At 36.7% G+C, this 13,402-nt stretch overlaps 1 protein-coding gene across 1 annotated transcript in view; it reads left to right on the plus strand.

Annotated features, from left to right (window-relative positions):
• The window catches only part of ARL6IP6 (ADP ribosylation factor like GTPase 6 interacting protein 6), a 39,605-nt gene that overhangs the window by 11,295 nt on the left and 14,908 nt on the right, over positions 1-13,402 (plus strand). Inside the window, exon 3 of the mRNA XM_049887258.1 lies at positions 6,387-6,519. Coding sequence (XP_049743215.1) covers positions 6,387-6,519 — 133 coding nt within the window. The remainder of the gene's footprint in view (positions 1-6,386; positions 6,520-13,402) is intronic.

Here is a 13,402-nt window from a genome sequence, read left to right on the forward strand (position 1 = left end):
GTATGAAAAAAGAAGAGTACAGAACAGTTTTTATGGTAGGAATCTCATTTGTGTAAAATAAATTATATGTATACATGGAGTCCCTGGGTGGCACATATGGTTAACATGCTTGGCTGCTAACTGAAACATCAGTGGTTGAGTTCTCCCAGAGACATCTTGGAAGAAAGGCCTGGCAGTCTACTTCTGAAAAATCATCTACTGAAAACCATGTAGAGCACAGTTCCACTTTGACACACATGGAGTTGCCGTGAGTTGGAATCATTTCCAGCAACTGATTACGGGGGGCGGGGGGGGAGTGTGTATGTGTATTTTTTGTACCTATCTGTACATTGCCTAGATAGCTGTAATTTTTGGAGAGATGCACAACAAACTTAGGTGATTGCTTTTAGGAGTGGAATTGGTGAGTTAGGGAAGGAAGACTTTATATGTATTTTGTACCTTTTAAAAATACATGTGAATTTTACAGTGAAATAGTTTTAGAAAACATCAAATTTTAGCTTCAGGATTCTGCAGATACTGACTTGTAATGAATTTAGTTGTCAGAGTTGGCTTTTCTGCTTATTCATGAAGGAATTGAGTAACTTTCAGAATCAAACACTTCTAGACCACAATATTGCAATGTTTGTTTTACTTTATCAGTGGTGCAAGTGTTGGTTAGTTCAAGAGAATACAAAATAATTTAATACACCCAATGTGAAACAAGCACTTAGATCATGCAATATTAGTCAATACTCATTAAATATGAAGGTACCCCTACTAAAGCATCTGAATAAAAAATTTAGTGGCTTTTACTATGTTAAACTTGGAGCCCTGGTGTCATAGTGGTTAAGAGCTTGGCTGCTATACAGTAAGTCAGAAGTTAGAAAGGACCAGCTGATCCTTAGAAACCCTATGGGGCAGTTCTGTTCTGTACCATAGGGTCGCTATGAGTCAGAATCAACTCTATGGCAAAGGTTTTTTTTTCATGTTAGAGTAAACTTGTCAATTATTTTCTCCCCTCTTCAGAGTTGCTTATCTAAATAATGCCCTTAACAGCTATTTGGTAATGTAATTCCATTGCCATCGATTCCAACTCATAGCTACCCTGTAAGACAGTAGAACCTGCCCCGTAGGGTTTCCAAGGCTCTAATCTCTACAGAAGCAGACTGCCACATCTTTATCCTGTGGATCAGCTAGTGGGTTTGAACTGCTAACCTTTGTTTAGCAGCCAAGTGCTATTTGGTGGTAATATAGCCACCCATAAACTGTACTATAAACTTAAAATTTCTATTTTGACCTCTTAATTCGTTGGGTTGGCAAGAAAATTGTGCCTCATTCTTTGTGAAGATCCAGCCCACCCAATCCTAGGTTGGGTTAAGGTTTTAGGGGCTGACACTGTGCCAAGATACTGGGACGCATAGTCATGATACCTGTTCCTCATAGTCTTTATGTTTGAGCCCTGCGCCATCCTTACAGTCTTTTTGTTTGAGCCCAATGTTGCAGCCACTGTGTCAGTCCATCTTGTTGAGAGTCTTCGTCTTTTTCGCTGGCTTTCTACCAAGCATGATGTCCTTCTCCAGAGTTCCCCTAGTTTGCAACACAACCAAACCGTCAATGTATTTTTCCTTTCTGCTTTACCACATCTCTCTTCTTTGGCAATGACCACAGGGCCCATTTTCTCTTGGGGTTGGGGAAGGGGACTATTAGTCTTTCAAAATTACCTTGCCACAGTTATGCTTAATTGCAGTTCCTCTGACTTTACACTTCAGCAGCTTTATCAGTCTATTGCTATATTTCTGATGGTTTACAGTAAAATGCACGTATTTCTTACCTGTTTACTAAAATAGTCTTCGCATTTTGTGCAGCCAGAAAATTTGATAATTCAGCAGTCCTTCTCTAGTGTTCTCAACCTTTCCTCCCCTTTAGTCCTGAAGCATGGGACACATGCTCATCGCAGTAGTGGCTTAGTAAACCTGTCTGAAGGAAGCAGTTTGAATATGCTTCTTGCAAAGAGTCTGATACAGCTTCCATCCCCCTCCTCCATTCAAAGATGACCTTTTTTGGTAGGTAGAACAGGCCTATGGTTCAAAATGCAGAAAGTGGAAAAGAATATACACTGAAGGACTTCCTCAAATCGCTGTACGCCAACCACTCATTTCCTCTCCCCAAAAAGAACCAGTGTTGTTAGGGAAGGAAGACCTTATATGTATTTTGTACCTTTTAAAAATACCTGTGAATTTTACAGTAAAATAGTTTTAGAAAACATCAAATTTTAGCTTCAGGATTCTGCAGATACTGACTTGTAATGCATTTAGTTGTCAGAGTTGGCTTTTCTGCTTATTCATGAAGGAATTGAGTAACTTTCAGAATCAAACACTTCTAGACCGCAATATTGCAATGTTTGTTTTACTGTATCAGTGGTGCAAGTTTTGGTTAATTCAAGAGAATACAAAATAATTAAATATGCCCAATGTGAAACAAGCACTTTGATCATGATCACTTAGATCATGGATTTTTATATATCCTTCCAAAAAAGTGTTCTACATATGTAATGCGTATATATATAGGAGTCCCTGGATGGCACAAACAGTGAAGTACTTGACTACTAGCCAAAAGGTTGGCAGTTGGAACCCACCCAGAGGCACCTTAGAAGACAGGCCTGGCCATCTATATCTGAAAAGTCAGAGCCTTGAAAACCCTATGAAACAGTTCTACTCTGCACACATGGGGTTGCCAAAGAGTCAATCAACTCAATGACAGCTACCAACAACATATATATATTCATTTCTGCTTATATGTACATAACACAAATGTACATGCATGTACATTTTCTGCTTTTTTAATACTGGTGTGTATCCCTGTTTTGAACGGTCATTTTTTGGCTCACCAGTGTATCTTGGGAATCTTTTTTAACAATTGCATAGTATTCCATGGTATGGATGTACATAATTAATCATTCCTACGCCCCCACTGATGATCATCTAGGCTATTTGCAATCTTTACTATTATAAACAGTGCTACAGTGAATAATCTTGTATGTACATGAGTTTGCCCATATGTGAGACTATCTGCAGGACAAATATTTAGAATTACTGAGTTAAAAGATACGTATATGTGTTGTTTTGACAGATATTGCCAAATTTCCTTCCATAGAAATTATACCAGTTTACTCTCCCAACAGCCGTGCATGAGAGTTTCTGTTTAGTCACACACTCACTGTCATAGAATGTTATCAAACTTCAGATTTTTCCAGTTGATGAAAATGATACCTAATTGTTAATGATACTGAATTTAACATCTTTTTATATGTTTAATATCTATAGTTCTGTATTCATTTCCTAGGGCTGCCTTAACAAAGTACCACAAGCTGGGTCGTCTATAAAAACATTATCTCAGTTCTGGAGGCTGGGATTCTGAAATCAGCGTGTTGGCTCTGTTGGTTCCTTGTTAGGGCTCTGAGGGAGAATCTGTTCCATGCCTCTCTCCTAACTTACGGTGATTGTCTGCAATCCTTACTCTTAATCTCTACCTCTGTCCTCGCGGGGCCGCCCTCTGTTTGTCTTTCTTTCTCTGGCTCCTCTTTTGTAAGGACATCACTCGTTGGAATAGGATGCACTCAGCAATCTAATATGACCCCATGTGAACTGATTGCATCTTCAGAGACCTTATTTCTAAATAAGGTCCTGTTCACAAGTGCCAAGGGTTAGGACTTCCAACATATCTTTTCAGGAGATATAGTTCAATCTGTTGAAAGTTCTTTTTCTGTGATCGTATTTTGTTATTTTTATACTGGATTTTAGATTGCTGATCTTTTCCTTATTGCTCTCTAAGGATTCTATTACAGGATATTATTCCTTTGTGCTGTGCGCTGCAAATATATATGCTGTTTTTAAAACAAATACAGGTAGTCCCTGACTATAAGTGACTTTTCCAGTGATTCCTTCCAGAGTTTATTTCATTTTTACAATTAGATCTTAGAATTTGTCCTGGCATAGGATGTGTGATAATGGATTCAGTATTTTTTTTTCCTTTCTCCAGATGGTCACCCCATTGAATCAATAATATCTTTTATTAATCTTTTTGGGCCTACAGCTAAGGTTTCTATTTTATTCCATTCTTTTGTCTATGTGTCAGTACTAAACCATATGAAGTACAAGATCTTACAGTATGTTTTAATATCTGTTAGGACTAGTATAGGGAACTCTGGTGGCATAGTGGTTAAAGTGCTCGGCTGCTTACCGAAAGGTCAGTGGTTCGAATCCACCAGCTGCTCCATGGGAGAAAGATGCAACAGTCTGCTTTTGTAAAGATTTACAGCCTTGAAAATGCTATGGGGCAGGTCTGTGCTCTCCTATAGAGTCACTATGTTGACAGCAGTGGTTTTTTTTTTTGGTTTAGGTCTCATCTACCTTTGGCTATTGTTTATTATTCCATATGAATTTTAGAATTGGCTTTTCTTGTTGTCCTTCTACAACCCCCCCAAAGGAAAAAAAATGAGATTCTCTTGGTATGTTCATGGGGTTTACATTAATTTCATGATTAATTTAGGGAAAAATTGCTGTCCATATCATGACCAATCTTCCTATCCAAGAATATGGTATCACGTTCCATTGCTCAAGTTTCTTTTGTATTCCTTGAAAGCATTTCTAAATTTTCATTATGTAGATCTTGCACATTTCTTAATGAGATTATTCCTATGCTTTATCTTTTTTTTTCTTGCTTTGGTGAATGGACTTTTCTCCCATTACGTCACCTACTATGTTTTTTGTATATATGGAAGCCGTTGATTTCTATATGTTAATATTCTCTCCAAACATCTTCATAAGTTTGTTTAAATTATAATAATTTTTATCATGTTTCCAGTTTACTTCTTCCCAATATATTCCCCACATAATAGACCTTCCCCCATATTTTAGCATATTTTATTACACAACATAAATATTAATATAACAACCAATCTCATCAGAAAAGTATTTAACAGTTATGGGGCTGTCAGTCTCATTGCCTTCAGATACAAGTTTTTCAAAATTATAATTTTTGCTTGAAAATTGAATTTTATAGCATTTCTTTTTTCTTATTGTACATTAGATGAAGGCTTACAGAACCAGTTTCTAATTGAACGATTAGTACACGTATTGTTTTGTGACATTGGTTGCCAACCGCACAACATGTCAACACTGACCCCTTCTCAACCTTGGGTTCCCCATTACCAGCTTTACTGGACGCTCCTGCCTTCTTGCCCTTATTCCTGATCCGGTGTGCCCATTTAGTTTCATTTTTTTTTTGTGGTCCTAATCTTTGGCTGAAGGGTGAACCTCAGGAGTGACTTCATTATTGAACAAAAACTCGACATCAAAGTTGTACTCCTTATTGAAGATAAGAGGGTGGCCACTTATTTACCAGTATTCTCAGTCTTACAGTAACCAGTTATAACTCTGGAGTTAGAACCTCACTAGAACAAGTCATTACCCTCTGTGTATCCTTAAGGAGATATAAATAAAACTTAGTAATTGTTTGATAAATGAACAGCATCTAAAAATACTCAAGTTGACTAATTCTTTTATGTTCTCCTTTTGAAAGAGTTTTGGTAGCGCAATGGTTAAGTGCTTGGCTACTAACTGAAAGGTTGGCAGTTTGAACCCACCAGCAGCTCCACAGGAGAAAGACCTGGCAATCTGCTGCCATAAAAATTACAGCCTAGAACACCCTAGGAATCGGTTCTACTCTGTCACATGGGGTCGCTGTGAGTCGAAATTGATTGAGCGACACCCTACAGCAACACTGTCATTTTGTTTATTCTTCCATTGTTCCATTTCTCATCCCTTTTCTCTTTCTTTGAGTCTGGTATAATACCGTGCTTTTGACTTGATTTTTGTGGGAAAATGCCGTTGCAGACTGGCTGCAAATCTAGGATCCTAACCCATTTGTAAATTAGGTGCTAACTTTTGTTCATATGCGCAACGAGGTTAAAGAATTATTATAATGTTTATAAGAAACCTATAAAGAGGAGGCACTCCAAAATTGATTAGTATGTCAAAAGTGAAATGAATGGAATCACTTTGTAAGTAATAAAGACAGCAAGGTATGATTCATGAAGTTAAATGGAAAGTGTCAGGATATTTTAATGGTAAAATGTTTTAGCCGTTTTTCTATAACTGAATTCTATAAAATTGAAGGTGAGGGTTAAATCAAGATGAATTTTCACTGTTTTCCACGTATTAAAATATAAAGTGATATAACTTCTAGTTGTGCTTTAGTATTTCACATTTCCGCATGGTTTATCTTGTACTGAACATATAATTCAGAAGATCAGAAATACATGTGATCTTCTGAGCATGAAGATACTGGTTTAAATTGTTTTGGTGTTAGTAATTCAAGCTTTTTCCCCCCTCTCTCTTCCCATTAAGGATTTTGGACTCTGCTTGTAATATCCCTAACTGCTGGATTCTCCTGTTGCAGCTTTTCTTGGACAGTGACTTATTTTGATTCTTTTGAACCGGGAATGTTTCCTCCTACTCCTCTTTCACCTGCCAGGTTCAAGTAAGTATTCCTGTCCTGTTTCTTTTTTAACCCATTCCAACTCTGTTGAAAACACTAAAATAAATAGAAAAGGCTGTTTCTTTTTCAGATAAGTTGTTGAGGCCCTAGTCGTTCATCTGTGAAACTTAAATGACAGTGCTTTTTAGCTTGTGGTCTCGACCTTTATAAAAATGGATACAAGCGTATGAAACTCCTTATCTAGATAATGCAGTGCTTTTTGTAAAAAATGAAATTTAAGAAATGATCTAAGAACAGAGAAACTTTGATGACTGTCGTTTTTGGTGGAATTTCATTTAAAACGTTTATGACAGCAAAGTTAATGTCGGCAATTTCAAAGTTTAACTAGATTCATTCATCAGTGATCAGACTTAAACGGCTTAATAATAGGATTGGATTTTTCCTCAGGAATTAAAGTTGGTGTAATAATTAACAAGCATTTATGTTACCCCATTTATACGTGTAGACCAGATTAGATGCTTTTCATAGTGGAACAATATTAAATTTCTTTGGTCCGTATTTCCTGTCTCAAGGAGTTTTGGAAAATTTTGTAGGTAGTGTTTGAATCCAATTTATTTATGCCAGGAAAACAAGGTTTAAATATTAACTTCAAATAAGAGCTTCTAAGATCTCTAGTTTATTCTACCAATTGGTGGTATGAGTGGGTAAGGAGACAGAAAATAAATTCTGTTAAAGATACATATATTATTATAGAATTATAGTTGTTAACTACTATTGTTATTACTGTCAGCTTCAGCTCACCTCATGGATGTGTTATAGAGATTAAATAAGATCTATTTGAGGGACTCTGTAAATGTGAATTTATACTGATGATAATTATTAATAATCACTGATATCACTGGCACCACTGGTTTTCATTATTAGTAAACTCATATTTTTGTCTTCTAAATATATCTTTAAAATTTGTTGACTTCAAATGAAATATATGTATACTTGTAGAAGTTTTTAATAACTATCTGTGAAACACATTTATACTTGCTAATAAATGTCCTTTTTTTGTGTGACATGGATTATGATTAATTAGTAATTTGAATTTAGAGTTAGATATAACAGTAGAATTTAACATCCCATAGTTTACATGGGTATAATTCATAGGAAAGTTTATTTTGCCAAATGATATAGTAGTCAATTGAAATTTGCACTCTCCTGCTGCCTGTTAACAATAATTACTTTAACAAATGGTATAAATCTAATATAATGGGATTCATTTCATTAAGTCAAAAAACTTAATCTATTTTTCTTGCATTTATTTATATTCCATCTCTCCCCTGAACTCCTGCCTTACATTTCCAGCTACCTGGTATGTCTTGCTGGCTGCATTTTAAAAGGTTCCTTGTACTTAGATTAAAACCCTAATCTTGGTCTTAAAGACATCAGCATCTACCAGTTTACGAAGGCTTGAAACCCTGCTCACTGGATTTATTCCATCACCAAGTCCAGCCAGTCCTGCCTCTTGAAATGTCTTTGGAAGATGACTTCTTTACTTAAGGCCTTGAACAGTGTACTTGACTCCTTGGTTTCCTGTCCTGTAAGCTCTCACTTTTTTAATTTGCCGTGCAATGTGCTATCTTTCTGAAAGCAGATCTAGTCACAGCTCTCCCTTGTCTAAAAGTCTTCAGTGGCTTTCCCAGTGCCTTCAATGTAAAGTTCAACTCTTAAGTATAGCGTATCAAATCCTTCCCCCAACTTTTCCAACGACCCCACCCAACTTTTCCAACTTCATCCTCAGCTGTTGCAGTATGCCCTCCACTGTAGCCACGTACAAAATTAACTTGGCATCCCCCAAGAAAACAGTGTAATTTTGAAATGTCATGACTTTACTCTTGTTTTCTTTGTTCCTGGAACGGCCTCTTCTGCTCTACCCTCTTCCACCACCACTACAATGCCTTATAGTCTCAGAAGCTTTTTGGGTTAGAGAAAAACGTTTCATTGTTCTCTTAAAGGTCTGCCTTTCAAACTGGGGGCATTTTAACTCTTTTTTCTTTTTTCCATTTTTTATTAAATTAGATCCAGTGATAAGGACCACAATTTTCAATGCAGTGATTAGTCACTCAGATTTAATATAAGGATAGTGTTAGATCAGAGACTTAGATTACATACTTGTTAATAAACCAAAAAAAAAAAAAAAAAAAAAACCAGACCCGGTGCCATCGAGTTGATTCCGACTCATAGCGACCCTATAGGACAGAGTAGAACTGCCCCATAGAGTTGCCAAGGAGCACCTGGCTGACTTCAACTGTCGACCCTTTGGTTAGCAGCCGTAGCACTTAACCACTGTGCCACCAGGGTTTCCATACTTGTTAATACAGCCCTAAAAATACAGTTTAAATACATGTATAGTTTTGATTTCCTCTAACTGTGTGAGTAGGAATAAGTTAATTTTATGATAAATCAGCTGTTACCATTTCATGGGAGTCAAACTGGAATTTAACAATTGTCACATATTATCAGAAACCACAGCCTCCAAAAAGACATTATAAATATGATAATTGGTGATGTTCAGAGTTTTATAGTGAAAACCTTGCTCCTAGTGTTCATGGAAAATGTGCACTTACTTCAGAAATGTCAGAATAAGTATATTCTCTATGTTACCAGTAGAGAGAGTGCTTGTACAGGGAAACAACTTCTCTAGCTTTTGAGAAAGTTGAAATCTTCAGACTTTCTTAGGAGTCAGATTGATACTCATTAGTATGCAACGTCATACTTTTATAAAAATACCTTCGTAACAGTTATGTATTCTTTTATTACCTAAATAATGATGTTAATAGAAACATTTTTCTTGATTATAAAAAAAATTTTTTCTTTTTTTCTATATAAAAGTAATACAGGTTCTTTGTTGAAAATTTAAAAAAAAGAAAATGGAAATAACTCATAATTAGGGAATTAATCTATATCTTTTTGTTCTTTATGCATATTTTAAAAACTTAGATTGATGTCACAGTGTACATACTGGTTTGTAATCTTTTTTATTTAACATTATGTTGGAACATTTTCCATTCAGTGTTTCTTTTGAATTGCTAATGTTTTAAATACCCTTTAAAGACCAGTCATCATATATGTTCAGTTTTTTTTAAAAGGAAATCTACTAATATTAATGGGAGCTAGATTCAAACATAATTTACTAAACAAGGATCTGCTTACCCAGGTAGAACTAAAGAAAGGAAAGAAAATAAGACTTTTTTTCTTTCTGAGTTTAAGATTAGTCATTTAAAATATACTCTATTTGTAGCTTCATGAGTATCAAACATGAAAAGAGTAAAAAACTCAAGTCTGTTTGGTTTGTTAAAAAAGCAATCTTTTGCTATCCTATCCTTTGCGTTCCTAACCACATGGGCTTTTTAAAAAATAAAATAAAATAATAAAAAAACCTAGAAATACCAGCTTGGTATGGAAAAAAAATTGGGAAGACTGTGTTTGCCATAGCTAGCAACATGTTCCTCTAGAAATTTGTAAATTCATTCTTGAGTAGGGAATTGATTCTAATCAAAAGTAGGGAAGAAAAAAAATATCAGTAAACATTCAGTGAAACATTTAGTGAATACAGTAATTTGGATCACTAATTCACCAGGAGAGATTGAGATTGCAAATAATGCCCTTTGCTTGTATTCGTTTTTTTTTTTCATGTTTACTCTTCTGTACTTACTGTCTTAGATACTTTTACATAAGCACATGATCTTTAGGAAATAGAAGAGTTAAAGAATTTGGGAAGTTGTATTTTTCAGACAGGTACTTAATGGACTTCAGTAGGCATATTTTTGGAACTTTGTTGTATTAAAAAGCTATCCTGCAGTGTTACATGCACAGACTTCTCTATTAAGAAGCAATCATTTAAGTATTTGGGTCAAATGTAGTTCTAAATACATGGAGGACTTTAACTTAGTTGTTACTGAATAGTCTGTTAGAGCGTTAAAGAACAAGAGGCGGAATTTAGATTTCTTGAAGAAATGGGCATTCCCCACTTCTACTTTATAATTCATTGTCCTTCCCTTTCTACACTGCCTAATAAGCATTTCTAGTTTACTTCTCATCAGTTTGCCTATGCTTTCATGAGGTTTTTTCAGTGATCTCCAAGCAGACAAATATAATACGTATGCATAGTCAGTATTTCACATTATGATAATCTGCTTTAATTATGGTTTCTAGGAGTTAATGCATCTAAGTATGTCACCTACCTGTGCAAAAATAATACATATGTAGAGAACCCAGATCTTAAAATAATCTTGGAGTTCATTCTAGACTGGGCCAGAGGCAACACCCAAACTTCTATGTAAGTCTTCCTGATGGGGAAGGAAATGGAGTATGGGTTGGAGACGTGCCTTGAAGCTGCATTTTTCCTAACAACAAGTACACTTTTTTAACTAATAGTCTAGGGTTACTAGGGATGTATTAGAGGTTCCCATTAAAGATTATGGGAGAATTAAGTCCTTCCTAAGCCACCCTTAGTTGTTATCATTAGTCTAGGTCCTCCGTTTTTTAGCAGATGAAGAAACTAAGTCCCAGGCAGTTTAAATGACCTGCACAAAGTCAAATAATTCGCATGTGACACAGCTAGAACCTGACTGCAAGTTTAGTGTTTTTATTTGTTTTGCATTGTAGTTTAGAAACCCTGGTGGCATAGTGGTTAAGAGCTACAGCTGCTAACCAAAAGGTAGGCAGTTCGAATTCATTAGGCGCTCCTTGGAAACCTTATGGGGCAGTTTTACTCTGTCTTACAGGGGTCACCGTGAGTCGGAATCAACTCAGATGGGAACGGATTTCATTTCTCACTAGTTGACACAGCATTGTTTTACTAACGATTAACTGGCACTCAACTATTGCTGTGTGGTAGTTTTTTCATGCGATATTGCCAAATCCAATCAAACTCTGTTCTTAACATCTCACTGTGCTTGTCCTCTCCATTTTTTTCTCCCAGTGACCAGCAATCTCCACTTGAGACTGCATTTCACATTACCAATGCACATCCTCCATCTAGTGGTGAAATAGTGGAACTGCAGGTTTGTAGTTAATAAGAAAATTAAATGACCCCTTAGGGTTTCCTAGGCTGTAATCTTTACAGAAGCAGACTGTCACATCTTTATCCCAAAGAGTGGCTGGTGGGTTCGAATTGTCGACCTTTCTGTTAGTAGCAGAGCGCTTAACCAGTGTGCCAGCAGGACTCCTGTAGAAACAGCGTCGGGCAGTGTCTGGCCTCCCCCAACCTCACAAGGGGAAAAGAGAACCAAGATCGACAGCACAAGGCTGACTCCCATGAGGCAGAAGCCAAACAAGCTTCCTTTCTCCGCCATCTTGACTACTTCTGATACTAACCATCCCTCACACAGCATTCCCTACTTCTCTGTTGGCTTCGATAATTCATTGCAATGGCCACAAAGAACTCAGACCATACTTACGATTATGGGGTTTATTATAAGGGAAGTAAACAGTTATAGTTCAGGCTCAGGAACACTCAGGACACAGTTTTTTCATCAGGACAGCCTCTTCCCAACTGTACTCAGGGAGGCACGCCTCTCCCTGGCCCTAGGCCTTTCTCCAAAGGCACTCAGCTTTCTTTCTCCACGCTTTCTCCTGCTGCCTGGTCTCTCCTGCAACAGCTTCTTACTGTCTCAGGGTTACAGCTTGTTCTGTCACTCCCTCTCTCTCTGCTCTAGAACTGGCTCTCTTTTAAGGCAAAACTGACCAAATTATCTTATTTGCACAGCCCTACCCAATCACCTGTGTGGGAGACCATGGTGAGAAAGGCCATACTGAGTAATTCATCGCACCACTGCAGCTCCCTAAAAAATGAAAACCACTTAATGATTAGAATAGGTCTGCTATGAGTTGAAATTGACTTCATTGCACCTAACGACAACAGTGTAGAAATGTTACCTTATATCTAAAATAAATTGGGCAGAAAACGATAGTATTTAAGTGATGTTTCTCGCAGAAAGCACGATGTAGAAAGTTCATTAGTTTTTTAATTAAGAGTGAGAATATTTAGTAATGGTGTATGAAAATAGTGAAATAAGTCATTAAATTTGTCTACCTTATATAACTTTTCATGTAGAGTCAAAGATCAAGACTACTAGTCTTAGAAAAGTTAAAAGTGTTGCTTCATTGTAATGAATAGTGATAATTATAAAAATATTATTGCTGACATGGAAAAAAATACTCATTATTTAGTTCAAAGGTCAAAGTTAACAGCATATACTGCTATAACCCTAAAGCCAAGGGAACTAAAATTAAAATGTACTGGGGGTTCCAAAATAAGCCATTCTTGCAAGAAAAGTTGATTTGTTTTAAAAGTGGAGTTAATTTGCATAACCTGAGGATATAAAGTGGTGGCATAGCGGTTAAGTGCTATGGCTGCTATCCAAGAGGTCTGCAGTTCGAATCCGCCAGGCGCTCCTTGGAAACTCTATGGGGCAGTTCTCCTCTGTCCTGTAGGGTCTCTATGAATCAGAATCAACTCAACAGCAGTGGTTCTTTTTGATTAAGGATATAAAGTGGCAAGTAACCATAAGGGGGCATCTAGTGATTTCCTTAGTAAATTAGATGAAATCATTGTGAAGGGAATTAGTGGTGCCAATGAAGCTTATCTTAGTAAGATAAAATGATAGTTTTTCAGAGGAGATATCCACAGAGACCTATTATTTTTAAGGAGGTAAAACAATGCTTGTCCGTAAAGATATTTAAAATGAGCTAACTCCTTGGTGGCTCAACAGTTAAGTGTTTGGCTGCTAACTGAAAGGTTGGTGGTTGGAATGTACTCAGCAGCTCTGAAGGAGAAAGACCTGGCTTAGAAAACCGTATGGGCAGCTCTCTCCTCTTTCACGTGGGGTCACCATGAGTCAAAATCAACTCGACAGCACAGAACAACAACTCT

The sequence above is a fragment of the Elephas maximus genome, chromosome 6, assembly GCF_024166365.1.
Source record: "Elephas maximus indicus isolate mEleMax1 chromosome 6, mEleMax1 primary haplotype, whole genome shotgun sequence".
Classification (NCBI taxonomy): Eukaryota; Metazoa; Chordata; class Mammalia; order Proboscidea; family Elephantidae; genus Elephas; species Elephas maximus.